This window comes from Nestor notabilis, unplaced genomic scaffold, assembly GCF_000696875.1.
Source record: "Nestor notabilis isolate BGI_N333 unplaced genomic scaffold, ASM69687v1 scaffold22973, whole genome shotgun sequence".
Taxonomy (NCBI): Eukaryota; Metazoa; Chordata; class Aves; order Psittaciformes; family Psittacidae; genus Nestor; species Nestor notabilis.
This window is the reverse complement of record NW_009921832.1, coordinates 1,566-18,204: the sequence shown is the minus strand read 5'-3', so window position 1 is coordinate 18,204 and position 16,639 is coordinate 1,566. Positions and strand designations below refer to the sequence as shown.

The 16,639-nt window shown below is 44.4% G+C and overlaps 1 protein-coding gene across 1 annotated transcript in view; it reads left to right on the top strand.

Annotated features, from left to right (window-relative positions):
* Nucleotides 1–778: 778 nt before the first annotated feature.
* Nucleotides 779–16,639, top strand: part of LUC7L (LUC7-like (S. cerevisiae)) — a 16,105-nt gene continuing 244 nt past the window's right edge. Inside the window, exons 1-9 of the mRNA XM_010011318.1 lie at nucleotides 779–788; nucleotides 1,543–1,637; nucleotides 5,571–5,669; nucleotides 6,361–6,471; nucleotides 7,175–7,318; nucleotides 7,740–7,916; nucleotides 8,755–8,843; nucleotides 13,201–13,230; nucleotides 14,165–14,329. Coding sequence (XP_010009620.1) covers nucleotides 779–788; nucleotides 1,543–1,637; nucleotides 5,571–5,669; nucleotides 6,361–6,471; nucleotides 7,175–7,318; nucleotides 7,740–7,916; nucleotides 8,755–8,843; nucleotides 13,201–13,230; nucleotides 14,165–14,329 — 920 coding nt within the window. The remainder of the gene's footprint in view (nucleotides 789–1,542; nucleotides 1,638–5,570; nucleotides 5,670–6,360; nucleotides 6,472–7,174; nucleotides 7,319–7,739; nucleotides 7,917–8,754; nucleotides 8,844–13,200; nucleotides 13,231–14,164; nucleotides 14,330–16,639) is intronic.

Sequence of the window (16,639 nt, the reverse complement as noted above, 5' to 3'; positions counted from 1 at the left end):
AGGTGGTAGGGAAGGCTCCGTGCCCAGGCCGCGCCGTACGCACGGAGGCGTGTAGGTAGGTTGCCTGCAGGAGCAGGCCGCTGTAGTTGTTGTCCAAGAAAAGAAATGACAGCCTGTGCAAAATATGTTCCCGCTGCGGTTTGTATCTCCCTTCTGCGCCTTGCTGAGTACTTAAATCCCCTCTGGCACGTTAGCAGGGCTGTGCAGGTACTTTGCACTTTGTTTCGTAAGTGAATAAGTGCTTTTCTTTCTTTGTGTATTGAGTTGCTATTGAATTGCTTCCCATATTTTTATTTCATACAAACTGAACAATTGTGGCCCCTCTATTTTATTTATAAAGGTTCAGTGTATCTTTGCCTGCCTACATCAATCTGCAAGGGAGTTGCAGAAAAGCCTCATGTTCATCGAGCCGTGAGTCACAACCAATTTTTAAAGCTGTTATAACAAAAAAAAAAAAAAAAAGTGTTTGCTTTTTTTTTCACGAGTAACTTTAAAAGTGTAGCTTAGAAAGAAAAAAAAAATAAGAAAAACCATTTTCAGTAGACACAACATTATTCCTGGATGCTTGCGAATCCTAAACTATATTCATACTTTAGTATTACACATACCTGTGTCATATACACAGATGAGCTTTAAAATTGTCACATACCATTACCACTTTGCCTTTACTTTTATGTATCATTCCCCTGACTTCCTTACTGCAGGTGTGGGCAAGAAAACTTTTCCTTTAAAACTTTTCAACAGTGGGCATAAAATTCTGCAGCTGAGGTCTTGAAGAATGCAGATGGGTATAGTATATGTTGGAGCTCGCAGTGTGTATTGACTAACTTTGTTTCTTTTTTTACTTTTAATTTCTTTGCTTTTCTGATATTGTCTTAAGTGGCTCCTGAGTGTAAAATGTCTTCTGAGGGTGGGACGCGGGTGGGAAACATGCTTCATGTTCCAGGCCAAGACCTACAAGATTCGCCTTTGCCCGGCCTTGGAAAGCACACTGCAGATTTGGTTTTCAAACCAAATGGACCGATGCTTTAATTGTCTGATGAGCAAATAGCAGTCACCTATAAAAACTGTCCAGTACAGCCCTGTTCTGTGAGTCATGGCCCTCCGGTAGTGTGGGGTTTGGTATCTCCTGCCCCTTCCTTACACTAAAAAAGGTGTGGGGGAAACCTCCACAAAATGTAAAAGGTTTTGGCTGCAAGCCAGACTATCTATCTCCTCTCTCCTCTGGCTGTGCTGTCTCTTTATATGAATGACAGGCCTTGGACGTTACTTGGCTTGCCAGCACTGTGTTTAACATGGTATACTGGATGAACAAATGCTAAAATAGTGTTTTTTCCCAGTTAAAAGTGTTCCAGAATATCCTGTTACCCTCTAAGCCTTTTTTTTTTTTTTTTTTTTTTTTTTTCTTTTTGGTGTAATTTTGGGGAGGAAGAGCACCAAGTATTTTAATCTGCATATTGAGGTGAAATGATCATACCAAGGTCTTTGTTCTCGAGTCGGTATTCTAATGTCTCCTTATTTAAAACCACAAATGAATTTCAGGAGATGAAACCAGACAAAGGGTGAAGTTTACAGACGATCGTGTTTGCAAGAGCCACCTTCTGGATTGCTGTCCCCATGATATCCTGGCAGGAACAGTAAGTATGTTCTCTGTAATAAGCAGTTCTGGGGAGGCAGATGTTGGTACAACTCTCCAGGGCTCAGCTGTGTGTTGTGGGTACTTCGAGAAGAGATCAGGCTTTCTGTGCGCAAGTGGCAGTCATAGTTCTAGTTTTAGTTTCTGTGACCTGTGTATGGAACCACTGAAGTTAGGACCTCTCAGAATTCGCTTGAATCTTTTTTCTCTCACTATCGCACATGAAGTTACAAGATTATTTCTCTTTTAGCAGTTAGATGTTTAGGGCCTGAAACTTATCCTGTGGAGGTTGCAAGACCATAGCATAGGCCTGGGTGCTCTAGTTGCATCTTAAGGTTAGCAAGTTTTTTCTTACCGGCTGCAATAATCCTTAATCCTCAGAGCTTTTCAGTCTCCTCTCACCAACCATGTGGTATTCCCTGGTGGAATGGCATCCTGCTTGCCCTGCTAATGGCAGTTTGCAGCTCAGGCCAACTTTGTCTTTAGTTGGTTGGTGTGAGTGGTGTGTCACTCTGCCTGACTGGTTTGAAACTGTTGGGTCGGCTCCTTTGCTGTTGCCCTCTGGGGACAGACCTGGCTGGTTTTCAAAGGTTTGGCTCACATGCTCTGTCTCTCTGAGAGCAAAAGGTGATGTAGGCTTTTAACAGTGAGATCTTGCTGAAGTAAGTATTCAGTTTAGGTGCCCAGATGAAAGATGCAGTCTGACTTTTGAAAGAAAACAATGCACGTCTCTTGTAATTGTTACTGTGTTACAGAATTGCGGGATGGAGATGAATATGGATGTTTGAAATCCATCTTCACCCTCCTTGTTTGACACTAAACACTGTGGCAGTTCACATTGTCCATCCATTTAACCAGATTGTTTAAAGATACAGTCGTTATTTATAGCTCTTCCTGCTGTTATTTCAGGAGCTGGTTTTGACACAGTGGGTTACCAGCAAAGGGAGGGCTGGCACTCCTTCCTCTGTGTGTGTCGCTGCGATAGCAAGGCTCTCTGGCAGCACTAGTAGAAGGAACTTCAGTAACAGCTGCCTCAGCTCTGAGCACTCAAACTTTGGCTTTTCAGTGGATGCTGTTGCAGAGTAACATTGGAAGAATTAAATACCAATCTCTGTATCTCTTTATTTATTTGTTACTAATTTGAAGCTCAGACGTATTTTTCAGCAGTCAGCCTCCGTATCACTTCCATTTCAGAAGTTCAAAGCCGCTTAGATCACCTTCTGCCCACCTCCATCCTTCGTGCATTTCACTGTGGTTAGGGTCTATCTTTTTGACACAAGATTCTGCAAAGTCTTTTGGGGCCCAAACGGTGTTTTGAAGGTGCAGGCTGCTTTCTGCCTCTTCTGGTACGTTTCCAGGAAGAAGGTAAACGGTGAGTCAGAGGGGTTGAATTAAGTGACGTGTGTGACTGCTGGAGCAGGTGCCAAAGCGTGGAGGAAGTCTGAAGTGTTCAGATGGGTTGCAAGTCTCCTGGGGCTGAGAAGCACGTTGAGAAAGCTGTTCCTCTTGCTTCTGATGTTACTTGTCTGCAGTGAGTCCTCTTGCTGTGGAGCTTATGCTCTCAGAAACATCACAGGGGAACAGGAAGGAAGACTGCTTCTGTGCAAGTGGTCTTGTGGGTCACTCAGATGATCTTGTGGTGGCCTTTTAAGTGGCTGTGGAGCTCTCTACACAGTTGTTACGAGGTTATTGGGGCAAGAAAAAGTATTGGTGCCACAGATCTGTGTTGAAGGAACATGTGATGTCCAGAACGGGAACAGCATTTCAGCTGTCAACACTAGCAGCACACAATGAAACTTAGCTAGAATGTGTAGGCTTTCCTCGTGATCTCAGTCAGGTTCCCTGACATCTTAACAGTGCTCCATGAAGGGGAGAGCTGCGTAGGTGAAGCAGCCTCGGCTGGATGGGTAGCATCCATCTCTGGATGCGTATTACTGCAGAAATCAGGACTTTGGGTCTTTTTAGAACCTTCTAACAGATGCTCCAAGCCTTCTGGTGCTGGTTATGTTGCATCCTCCCCCTGAGGCATTGTAACTGCTGCATCCTGCATGTGTGCAGATATTCCTTAGTGGGAGGCTGATTGGGGACAGGCAGGAAGCTGGATCTCTGAGGTCACTGTACTCTGTGTAATGTGATGGAGTCACGTTCACTGGCCTTCAGGTGCAGAGTAAGAGGAATCCAGACTATAAGTAAAGCTCTGGAATATTGCTCAGAGCTGCAGGAGGCATGCTGATATTTGCTTTGTTTAGGTGTGCTGGTGGTCTTGGTCATATGAGCTGTTAATTTTAATTTGGTGGCTTCTTGTGATTATTCTTTTTTGTTCCCAGAAACTTATCCACATGTGTCACTAAATAAACTACAGTGGTGTCTTGGGTAGGTGTCTGTGGGTAGGGAGGAAAATTCTGGGAGGACAGAAGTTTGTTTAATATGCCCATGTGGTGTTACCAGGGGACTTGTCATCCAGATCATTAGTGGCATGCACTGGCTTGTCTCAGCAGCTGGTGGTAAACATGTTTCTGTCAGTGGAAGTACTGCAGCACATTCAGAGGTGGCATCAGCTGGTAATCCTGAATTTTAGCTCCACAAATAATTGGACAGATAAGTCTGAAAGTTGCCCAAGTAGAACACAGCTTGGAAATGACATTCAGGGACTTAATTGTGCCCCCCACTGGGAGATGTGAGCTGAAATCTGTAGGTTGCAGGGTGGTTTTGGAGGGATTTCTGCTTTCCTTTTTCACTTGGGTGAAATTCTGCAGCTCTGATTACTATTAAAGAGCCTTCCTTATGGAAATAGGCTTTCCAGTGAGTTAGCAGTTTAGTGGAGATTGTAAGAGATACCTCAAAATGTAGATTGCTCAGCCAATGTGAGCAGGACTAATTATCAGTGGCATCTACATGGATTCAATGCTTGCGTGCATGGGGGGTTTAAACCTACTCAGGAACTGCTGGGCTCCTTGGGACTGGTGGTGACTGGGAGAGAAGAGGGTGGCTGGCTGGGTGTTCCTGTGATGACATGTACCCTGTAATTTGTTCTGTGGCTCACACTTAGGCCTTTTATTATTTTGGCTTTCAAAATGTCATTCTTTTTCTACTTTGAGAAGCGTTCTCTGTTACATATTGATAATATCAAAATGCCACTTCCATGGTTGGAGAGCGTAACTTTGGGTATGTGGCTGTTGACTATGGGGGGAAAAAAACCCTCAAAGTTAGATGGCAGTGATTGCAAGGGGAGTGAAGGGCAGCATGGAAGTCACAGCTTTCTGGGAAGGGAGATGCTCTCAAGCAGTCTCTTGTTAGATGGGGTCATGTGTAGGATTTAGCTTTGCTGGGCATGTTTTAAAGTTCCAGGCTGCAGTTGACTATGGGAAGGGGCTAGCTTTAGAATTATGAGTGGTGTTGCTGAGCATGGGGTTGTGCTCATCTACTGTCCAGAGACCTTATTCCTTTAAGTCCACTTGGTCTAGGTGGGGAGCATTCTGTCTGTTTTCTACAATTCGGTATCTTTCAGTTTGTTACTAGGGCTGGTACTGGCACAGATGTTTTTTTCCAGGTGAGCTTTAAACAGGGTACAAAGCTGTATATTTTGCTGTGCTGTAGCTCCATAATAGAAAGCATTTGCAGTTGTTGCTGCAGCATGTTGTGCCTTCCCAGATCCTTCCCAGCAATTTCTAACGCTGTGCTGTGACCTAGAGCAGGAGTAGGGTTGAGAGCAAAGCATCTGGGGTATTTTAATGTTGTTCCAGGAACACCTAGAAGAGGGGTTCTAGCAAGCATGTGATGCTTCTGGCTAGTTCTGTTACTAATAGGATAAGAGGAAGCTCTTTTTGTAAAGAGACTTTATTTTGATATGATGCAGGTGGCAAGAGTTAAGTATCTGCTGCTTGTTGCCATAATGGAGGGTTCTTACATTGATTTTTCTTTTTATTTTCAACAGCGAATGGACCTGGGAGAGTGTACAAAGATCCATGACTTGGCACTGCGAGCAGATTATGAGATTGCAAGTAAAGAGAGAGACCTGTTTTTTGAGCTGGATGTGAGTACAGAGACATTTCAGTTACTTTTGTGGAAACTGCCTCTTGAAGTTATTTGGCTGAACAATAGAGCTCAGTGGAAGTTTCAGCTAGCCATGTCATTTGATGTGTTAGCTGACAAGATGTGTAGCCACTTCCCCAGGGTCAGCTGGATTGCTGCCTTAAAACTAAAAGTGATTATGGCCCTTGCAACCCATTAGTGCAGCTAATGAAGGAGGCTCCTCTGGTATGGTGTTCCTTACATCCCACACCTGCTGCTCTGTACCGGGTCATTGTAACCTGGTGGCTTGTCCCAGAAGGAGATTTAACATTAAAAGCCTTCTGCTGTGGTGTTTCACTTTGCCGGATTTACTTTTCTGTGATATAACAGATCAGGCAGAGGAACAAATCTGTATTCCCTTTTCATGTTATTCCAGTGCTTTTGTCTTTACACCTGTTGCTCATGCACTGGGAGTTCCAGTGCAAAGCAGTCTTTGTGTGAGCATCCTCTTATGTGTCATAGTAAAGGAACTGTGTCAGGTTCCAGGCAGACTTAAAGGCAGGGATCAAATGTTACTTTTTGTACAAAGTGTCATATTTTTTTTCTCAAGGCATCTGTTCTTGAGACTGTTTGTGCATTATACAGGGATTGCTGTATGGCTGTCTCTGGCACGGAGAGCACTTGTATTCACAGTTCTTTGTCTGAACATGCAGGCGATGGATCACCTGGAATCCTTCATCGCAGAGTGTGATAGGAGAACAGAACTGGCCAAGAAACGCCTGGCTGAGACACAGGAAGAGATCAGTGCTGAAGTGTCTGCAAAGGTATTGTCCTGTCAGTAAATGTTTGTAGTGAAAGTCTGGGAGTGCACTAGAACCATGTTGTCTCTGACACCATTGATATTTGGGAGGTAGACTCCACAAAGGCTTTGTGGGTTCCAGCCATCCTCCTCAAATTCTGCTCTGTCTGTTCTTGTGGCGAACTTACTGGCTCAGAGGACCATAGTAGTGTAAAACATGAACTCTAAAATAGGTCGCTTTAGCATGGCAATAAAGCATGTTGGTTTCTCCCCACGCTATTCAGTGTTAATGTAATGTAATAATGTAATGGAATAGTAAGTCTATTCCATAATTGTCATCTTTTCACTTAACAAATCCTCATGAAGTTTCCTCTTTGGGATCTTGCTTCATTGGGTGATCACAAAACATTCCTGAGGCTGGTTTTGTGGATTCTATCCTGTCTTGTAAGCCAGAAACATGCTGCTTGTTGTGGCAGAATTGGTGATATCCTCTCCATGTCATTTTTCTCTTTGCTGTGTGTCTGTGCCTGCATTGACTGTACTTGGCCCACCAATTTCTTTTTTATTGAGAGTCTTGACTTTTGGAGATCTATGGTCGTCTTTCAACAACTGATTTTGTTAAACGGGAGGTTTTTTTTTTTTTTTTTTTTTTTTTTTTTTTTTTTGAGAAAAAGGAAGAATTGTCCTGCAAGTATTTTGTCTTATTAAAAACTACTTGTTCTCTTTAGGCAGAGAAAGTACATGAGCTGAATGAAGACATAGGAAAACTCCTAGCTAAAGCTGAACAGCTGGGAGCTGAAGGAAATGTTGATGAGTCTCAAAAGATCCTGATGGAAGTGGAGAAAGTCCGAGCGAAAAAGAAAGAGGCAGAGGTATGGTGTTGCTTCTCCTACGAACTGCAGTAGAGGACTGGGCTAGGCCGAGCCCTGACAAAGAGCTGGGTACTTCCTGCCTCTTTTCCTATGTTGCCAGTACCTCCTTGTTCAGTTTGTGCCAGCAAGCAGTTGGCAGTGTAGTGTTGTAGATGAAGAATAGAAACTCTTACCTGTTGGAAGAGAGCTGACAGAGCAGGGAGGGATTTATTTTCTGGAAGATTTGGTCGCTAGCTGCTTGCAGGGGGAGACTGTCAGGGTAGCTGTGCTTGCAAAGTGTTTGTTATGGCACCTCCTGTATATTGAGGGTGGTTTTTGATTCTTGAAAGCAGCAGTGCAATTCTTTGCAGGGTTTTCCCTGGAGGGCTGTGACTGTGTAAGGGTTCCCTGACATTTGTGTGGGTTTTTTGCCTCCCTTTAGGAAGAATACCGAAATTCAATGCCTGCATCCAGTTTCCAGCAGCAGAAGCTGCGTGTGTGTGAAGTCTGTTCAGCATATCTGGGTCTCCATGACAACGACCGGCGTCTTGCTGACCACTTTGGAGGCAAATTACACTTGGGTTTCATTCAGATTCGTGAGAAACTGGATCAGCTGAGGGTAATCCTTTCTGTTTTAAACCTTCTCCTTGTAATTTACTAAATTCATACAGAATTCTTTGCAGACTGCATGTAAAATCTAGAAATTTGTGATTGCAGAATCCCTGAAACCTCAAATGGAGGTTTGTGTGGCCTCATCTTGGGTTTGTTCTGTGATTTCTGGGTAACTGAATATGTGTGCTCAGAATTAGTCAAACCAGACCACTGCTATCATTCATTCCTTCCAGCACTGGTGCGCTCATCTGTATTTTTCTCATTGATAACAGCTGAAATTTGTCACTCTGGGTTTTTTTTGCTGAAACCTCATAAAGAAATGCTTGAACCGAAGTTTCATGTTGTGCTGTCAGTGAAAAAGGTCTTGAGTAGCTGAAGTGTGTGATTAGAAGTTTTCTGAAATGGTTCATAATGGAGTTCTGGTACCAGGCTTGCTTGAAGAGGCCATTAGCCTGCTCGAGTAAGAGTGGTGATTCCTGTGCCTTATTCAGGAGGCAGTATATTGAAGTCAGAGCCTTGAATGATCATTGGCACAAGGCCACGTCACTGTTCCATTGTGAGTTGTGTACATTCACGGTGAGACAGTCCCTTGATTCAAAGGTAATGAGCTTGTCTCTTAGAGCCCAAGCGCTCAAAGCAGAGTAGGGAGTGGCATTTCTTGCACTATTGTCTGTTGGTGAAGTTGTGAGGAAAATGGGAACCTTGACAGAGATCCTAACTAGCACATTAAATGCAGTGGAACGTTTGTCTTACTACCTTTGTCTCACTGTTGGAATAGTCTCCCTGAAGATCTCTGATCTGTTACTATATGGCTGAAAGACGATATGGACTTTTTCTTTTCCTAGAAAACAGTGGCGGAAAAGCAGGAGAAGAGAAACCAGGATCGTTTGAGAAGGAGAGAGGAGAGAGAACGAGAGGAGAGAATGGGCAGACGGTAAGTGGAAGCTTATAATTGGCTTGTGAAGTTGGTTTTGAAGTAGTTTCCTTTCTTGTACTTGAGCATTGCTGGAAGGCAGCATCTGCTGCTAGATTAGCTTTTGGGCATGCTCTCGGTGCTCAGACTGGCATTTAGTTAAAGATGAAAACAAATGCACAAACCCCCCATATTAGAGCAATTGTATGTGTATTGTGTATTTCAGATACAAATCTCCGTTGTGTATTTGAAAGATGCGAGCTCCATGTAGTCTTCAGGCTTATATTGGTCTAGTTCCCGTCTTTGGAAATCTGTATCTGGGTAAAATGCCCTTATTCCACACATCTTGTTGTGGACATTTAAGATGAGTGAGGGCTGGATCTGCTCAAAAGGTACTAGTCATGCAGCAATTCCTGGGCAGCCCTCCTCACTTCTAGGCTAGAAGGTGACAACAGAACAGAGGTGCCTGTCTTGCTCTGAAACTTCTCTACAATAACAATGAGGTGCTTTTGGCACAGCTTTGGAAAAGAGATCCAAGGGATCCCAAGGAGTGGCTGCTTCTGGAGATTGAGGCCATATGTGTCACCTGCTCATATGTGTATAATCTGTGCAGTGGGAGTGGCTGCAGTGTTGTTCTTCCCAGGACAAGCTCTTCCACATCTTGCCAGCTGAACTGGAAAAACTGTTTCTTCTGTACCTGAATGGAACAGGTTCGCTTGTGTGTCAGCAGCTTGGTTAAACAGCCTGGTGTGGAGAGGGTGGTTATTTGCAGTAGTCAGGCAGAGGAGGTGGTTAGTAGGAATGCTGCTCTCATTGTCACAGCATCTCCCCACTTACCTTGTATGTTTCTTCTCTTGTACTTACTGTGTCAAAAAAACTGACCTTGCTGCCTGTGGAGAGCTCTTTTTGACTCGGTGTCAACTGAAGAGTGTGTTTCAGCCATCCATGTCTGAGGCACGAGATACATGGCTGCAGTATGCTCTAAGATGATGCTGGCTTCAGGGTGTATGTGGCTGGAAGTGCTGGCAAATCAAAGATTTGTGTTTTGTGTGCTCCATAGCTTGTTGATTTTGGTGTACAGTGAAGCCCCAGATTTTTAGGCATTCTTCAATTAGTGTGTTTTCTGTGGGTTTTCTCTCTCTGTGTATTACCTGGTGTCAAATGAAGCACCACTTCATGCTGCAGCTTTCTCCTCAACTGCGGCTTTTTATGTAGAACCTCACCATTTTCTGGCATCCATGCAAGACAGTCAGTCAGTTATGTTGGGGAACTGCAGAATCTGGAACTGGGTGATGAGTGCAAGAGTTAATCGAAAGGGATATGTTGCTGTGGTCAGAAAGATGGAAATGAAACAAGAAGTGTCTTCCTTTAGACCTACTTCCTGTCAGGCTCTTTCAGACCCACAGTAGGACCATCTCTAACCTGGACTCAGTATGTCTGTCTCCATAGTGCCTCTTCTTCCTGGAGTTCATTTCTGTGTGAAAAATGCTCAGTAGAGTTGCCTCCAGGAGGAGTCCTCTGGATCTCTTAGTTGGTCTGCATCTCCTCAGAATACTGCCTTTCTTCTTTGGCATATCTGTGGTTTTGGTTTTGTGTTGTTTTGTTTTAAATAACACAAAAACCTCAGTTCTTGAGAGTTAGGAGCCTCTTATGTTCAGAGGTAGTCCATATGTGGATGCATCTGATGAGGGGATTTGAAGACCACTTTTGAATGTTTAATCTTTTAAATAGAAAGGGTTTAAAAACTGCATTGAGTTAGCTTAAAGTCCGAGCTCTTGCTGGTTCCATATGTAGCACTACTTGTGCTACAAGTAGTGTGTGGCACAAGACTGTGGCCAGCCTTTGCTCTCACTCTGTGTGGAGGCATCTGTATGCTCCTCTGTTCAGATACCAAAGAAATACTTGCTATGAAGGAGTCAGCAGTGCCATATAGAGGAGGTCAAATTATTTGCTTCTCCAAAACAAGGGCTTGACCCAAAGAAGGAAAATAGTTTTCCATGTGGGCACTCAGTGTCAGAACTGGGGTCAGAGCCCAGATTTCTCTGTTTCTCAGCACTTTACTTGCTGGGAGCTGTGGAACATGGTGCTTACAGGGGCATCTTTTCATCAAAAATTAATGGGCAACTTCTACTGCCTTTCAGATTACCTCTCTTAACCAGAGCCTGATACTGTGAAACCACAGAAGATAAATTTCCTTCGTAATTCTTCTTGTAATGTCTTCATATGCAACATATTCAAAGTGTTACTCAGTAAGAAAAAAGAGTACTGCTTGACTTGGAGAAGTGTCTTTGGTGACTTACAGGTGCTGTGATGTATTATGGAAACCTTTAGATTAACTTGTGAGACTCTTACCTCTCACGGGCTTTATTAATTTGTCAGCTAAACTGTGATTTCCACATAAGAATTAGTGAAGTGGGTTGTCAGCCCTAGTGGTAAATAAACACAAGTCCTTTGGTGTTGCTGGTGGCTGTGGACTTCCCAAAGATCTCTTAAGACTGAAGTTCTGTGTAGGGGTGGCACACTTAGAAGTGCCAACCTCTGATTTGCTTCCAGAGTGCACCAGCAAACAAGTCTAGGTGGAGTTACCAAATGGATTTCCTTTGTATTAAGTTGAACACCACACAGGTTGTGAAACTTAGCACATAGCCTCTGTGATACAGGGACAGAAAAAGAGTGGAAGATAAATATGCTCAGCTTCTAATTCTTCTGGACAGCTGTCTTCTACTGTCTCCTGCTGTATGCTTCTTCAGGCTAGTAAGGAAAGTGCTGTTTTGCTGGATGCTTCCTGAATTCTGAAGTTTAGCACTAGGGAGTGATTACCAGTTTATTGTCCACACTCCTGCTCAGATCACAGGTGTGGAATGGCAGCTAGGCTTTTGAGGGGATGTGGAAGGGCTTTGTATAAATGTATGCACTGGTCATTCAGAGTACAGTGGTCAGGAGGAGAAGAACATTGGGAACTTGGAGTAATTACAATCATCAAAAAAATTCAGCTGCCTGCCAGGTGTCTAGAGGAGGTCCTGCTGCTCTGTCAGGTTCTGTTCCATGAAAACGGAGGTGTGTGGTTATTGCCTTGCTCTCCTGGCTTAGCAGCTTTGCCTTCCTCTGGTCATCCTGTGCGTTACCTCTGATCATGGTTCATTTGCCTGACTCCACGTTCAGGTCCACCCTCTTTACAGTCCTGCCTGAATTGCTTTCCAAAGTTTGGGGTTTTTCTGTTTTTACTATGATTGAATAATCCCATTTCATTGTGAAGGAAGGTCAGTGCTCACTGATTCTCTTAATCTTGTCTTTATCCAGGTTTAAATGATATTATTAAAATAGGTGCTTCTTTATTGCTGTTTAAAATTTTACCTGTGTATAGCTTTCAGCCTCATCTCTTGTTACAGTGCCCCAGCAGCTCTGTGGCTCTGTAAATGGAACACCTCTGTGCGCCTGTGTGCATTGGGGAGACAGGAGCAGTTACAGCAGTGAGTCACTGAACAGGATGATCAGCCACTTCTCAGTTAAAGCAAAAAGAGGCTGTTCAGACAGGGTGTGATGATTTGGTGTAAGCTGTCTCTGAAATGTGGCCATGGAGAGAAAGGGAAGGTGTGTCTTTCACATGGAATGGTATCTTAGGTGGTGCTGAGCAATGGTGTTGCAAAAGTTGAACAAATTGAGACATTATTTACAGACTGCCAAAAGCTAATGCAGCATTGGGCTGAAAGTGCCGTACATGAGCTCTGAAGCCATAGAAATGTGAGGAGGAATAGCGAGGCTTTCTAAGTCTGGGATGAGGGATGTTCAGTGTATCTTTCAGTTACTTTTCAGTAATTGTTCTTCCCTTGTGTCTGTCTCCTCCTTTTTTCCAGCTCAAACAGGGGAAAAAAATCATTGATGCACATTTCCTCCTAGTGTTTGTTAAACAAATAGGATGAGTGAGAAAGTGCTGTTTTCTAAAAACTTTTCGATGTGCAGCTACCTCAAAGGAACCAGTGTCTTTCTGACTGGAGAGTGGCACTTCAAAACGTTAGAGTTGATGTAGTTGATGTGAGACTGCAGAGTGTAAAGAGCATTTAACCAATATGCACAGTCAGAAAGGTTTGTTGCGGTATGTTACTAAGACTGAATTGGTTTGTAGACCTTTTCTTTTCTGACAGGAAGCTCTGCATGTAGAAAACAGTGTTTCTACAAATTTCCTCCGTTTTTGACACATTCTCCCTGCCCCCGAAGTTGAAGCTAATTAAATGTTTCAATGGCAAGCTTTTTTAAATGCCATATTACTTGGGGTGCTGTTGCATTCCTGTGAAGAGCTGCCAGAGTGGATGGGTTGTTCTGTTGAAAACCCACTGGCTCTGTCATGCCTTCTCTTGCTTAACTGTCGTCTTCTTTCTAGGTCTGGATCAAGAAATAGAGATCGTCGAAGGTGAGTGTGCAGTTCTCCTACAGTTCTTCCGAAGGCTTGTTTGTGTTTCTAAGCATGGAAGTTTTTCCTGGGTCTCACAAATGCAGTTCACTCAGAGCTCTAGTCTCTTTATTTTGCTTCCTGAATGAAATGGGAACCACTGCTTGGGCACCTCAGTGGTGCTCTGCAACCTAATGTCACTCGTTGGGTCATAAAGCAGCCTGGTCAGGACAGGGGGTGCTGTGTACACCAGAGCATGAGGCTAAGAACATACTTGATGCCACTTTCAGTAAATGTCTAATATATTTTCAGAGTTTCAATGTCTGAGATATACCTATTACCTATATAATACCTCAGATGTAAAAATACAGATCAAGATAAAAGCTCCCCCATCTCTGTAGAGAGCTTGCCTTAATGGCATAAGAACATTCTATGTGGTCATGTAGCTGGAGATCTTCCTCTCTACTGCTTTCCATATAAGTTGACATCCTTTGTTCAGCTTTTACAGCATACTGAAATAAATCTGCTTCTAAAGTGCAGTACTTCCACAAGGAAGATTCTCTCTTGGCAGACTGTTGTACTGGTTATGGTAATTTCACATGCCACTTTCTTTGGCCTCTCTTCTGTTTAAACAGGCTTCACTTTGAGCGAGGCACAGTTGGTAGGCTCTGCTCTAGGCATTGACACATGCTTACAGTCACAGTGGGAGCTTTTTATATAAGCTTCCCAGCAAATCAAACTTAACCATTGGAATTTTGTTGGTAGCATGAGGCCCAGGAGAGAGGTGCCCACTCTGGGGGTGAGCTGCCTTCTATGCCGGCAGGGATGGGGCTGGGGGCGCGAGTGCTGGTGCTCTGGATACTTGTTACTCAGGAATGTCTGAGATGGGCTCGGGTATGCAGATCCGGAGCGCTGACCCATCTTCCGAGTCTGAGGCAATGTGTGTCCCCTCCAGATCACGGTCTCGGGATAGGAGGCGGAGGCGCTCAAGGTCGGCTTCCCGTGAGCGGCGGAAGTCTCGCTCCCGGTCCCGCGACCGACACCGACGCCACCGGAGCCGCTCCCGCAGCCCCAGCAGAGGTCACCGGCGGGGGTCCAGAGACAGGAGTTCAAAACACAAGTAAGTATTCTGGGAAGGGGAGTCCTTGGCATCGCAGTGAGCCTCCCCAGTCCCTCAGAGCGAGCAGGAGTGTGACAGGGTTCTCATGTTAACCGCTGCAGTGTCCTGTACCAGCTCCTGGGCCAAAATAGGGCTTCCCAGTGGCTGGTCGTAGGTGGCCTCACATGAGAGCAGTAGTGCAGCTGTACAGTGAGGTCCCAGCATGAGAGGACAAATCTAGGAGATAGAACTGACTCCCTGGTTTGCAGTGCTGAGCTGTGAGACATTGCTGGTTTCTTGTATGAGAAGCAGCACAAAGGCCTGCTTGAGCTAATTGAGCCTCCCCAAGCCTGTAAAAGCCAAGTAACTGAGAGGCAGTTTTGACGTGACATTTCTATGGTTACCTTCTGTTTCCCAGCTTCTTTCTCCCAGTGCTGGCACGGGGAAGGAAGTATGTGATTTGGGATGTGGGGGAAGTCATCTGTTAGAAGGCTGCTTGAGAGAGAGGGGATTTTTTAATGAATCTGCACTGGAGGGAGGGGAAAAAGGAGGCCATGAGGAGGAGTTACACCATTCTCCTGTTGTTAAGGAGAAGTGCTATAATCAGAGGAAGGGCTTTAAGCCTCTTCTGAAACTCATCAGAACGCCTGCTGTTTTGGAGGAAGGATGAGACAAGCATATGTAGGAGTATTAGAAAAATCAAATCATTGTGTTTCCTTGCAGCTCTTTTAAGCCCAGGAGCAAGTCTGTCACCAGGTGAAAAGCTTGCTGAAGGTTTTTTTTTAAGTCCTCCTAATTCATAGAGGAGTGCTTTAGCACTGTCTCACCTGATTAGGCACCACTGCTTGAGTACAGTTCTAGAAACAAACCTACTGTTGGGTGTCTTGTGTCACTTTAGGTAAGGGGTAAGAACAGGTTTTAAAGATACCTGATGCTGGGGAGGGGAAATAATGGTCTGAAAAAATGTCTGTTAATAATTGAGGGGGGATGTGTAAATACTGTTGATTCTCCAATGGCTGAGATACTAAAGTCCTTTTTTAAATCTGTCTTGAACATGAAAAATAAAGAAAAGAAGTTTGGACAATTAGGAAGTGAGGAAGACCCTGTAATAACTATTACTAAAGAGCAGGTAAGGGATTACTTCAAAAACCTTGAACGCATTCAAATCAGCCCATAGAGGTTGTAGGGGGATTGGCTGGCTGAGAACCTGGGAGAGACCAGGATCAGTTTAAGAAAATAAACCAGAGAACAAACAGAAAAACCCTGTTCCTTGAAAGAGCGTAGCTTCTGTTTCCACCTTGAATTAATGAAACCTGCATTCAGGTTCTGGTCTGAGGTCTCACCTGTAGAAGGAAACAGAGAGCCTGTCACAGGATCTGGAAATCTTGGGGCAGCAGGCATTGCTGTGGGAACAGGAAATGAGTTAACCTCATCAAACAGACGCATGTTGTCGTCTGGTTAGATGACACAATTTAATGCAAATGAAATGGCTCATGCGATACAGAGGGCTGTAAGGTGTTCATGTATCAATTGTGCAGTATTTCCAATGTGAATGACAGCTGGAATCTCTGAGGCACCTGCTGGTTCCTCATCTTGTGACTGTAAAGAAGAACCTGTGTGCTGAGTCCATAAGTAAAACGTAATGGCCCTGTAGGGTCTGTGAGAGCCTCTGCCTGGTTCTGAATGGGCTCAAGATACTGGATCAGCACCTTTTGAAGGCTGTGAGCCAATAAGCTGATGTAAATCACAGAGGAAAACAGTCTTTTTGGAGTGGACCTTCTGCTTAATTCTCGGTGGTCCCATACAGCAAAGCGCTGCTGAATCTTCAGGTGTCCTTCAGGCCGGCTGTGAAAGGCTTTGCCTGTGGTGTGGGCTATGAATGTAAATCTCTGTCACCCTGACTGTGAACCCAGGGGGCTGCCCAGGACCACGCTTGTCAGGCTGCACAGTAAAACTGAGGGCTGAGCAAGCATTCGAGTCCAGAGAATACAGTTGGTATTTACAATGGTTGAGCAGAAAGCCACTAGTTTAGAGCATAGTGAACAAACCCTCTAGAAGACACAAGCAGAGCTGAGTCATAGGTGAGGAAGAAATTGGAAGTGCTTCAGCAGGGCCCAGTTAACTAACAAGGGGCCCAGGGAAGACCTCAGAGAGCCTCTGTAGCCAGAGCTTGAAAGGATCATTCCAAGGAGAAAGTAACAAAGGCTGAGATGTGTGTTTGGCACCATAAAACTGGTGCTCTCTTACACAAAGCTTGTGGAGGGCCCAGGGTTGCTGTCTCAAGGCTGCCATTCCCAGCAGTGCAGTACATAGGCACATTTCTGCACAAAA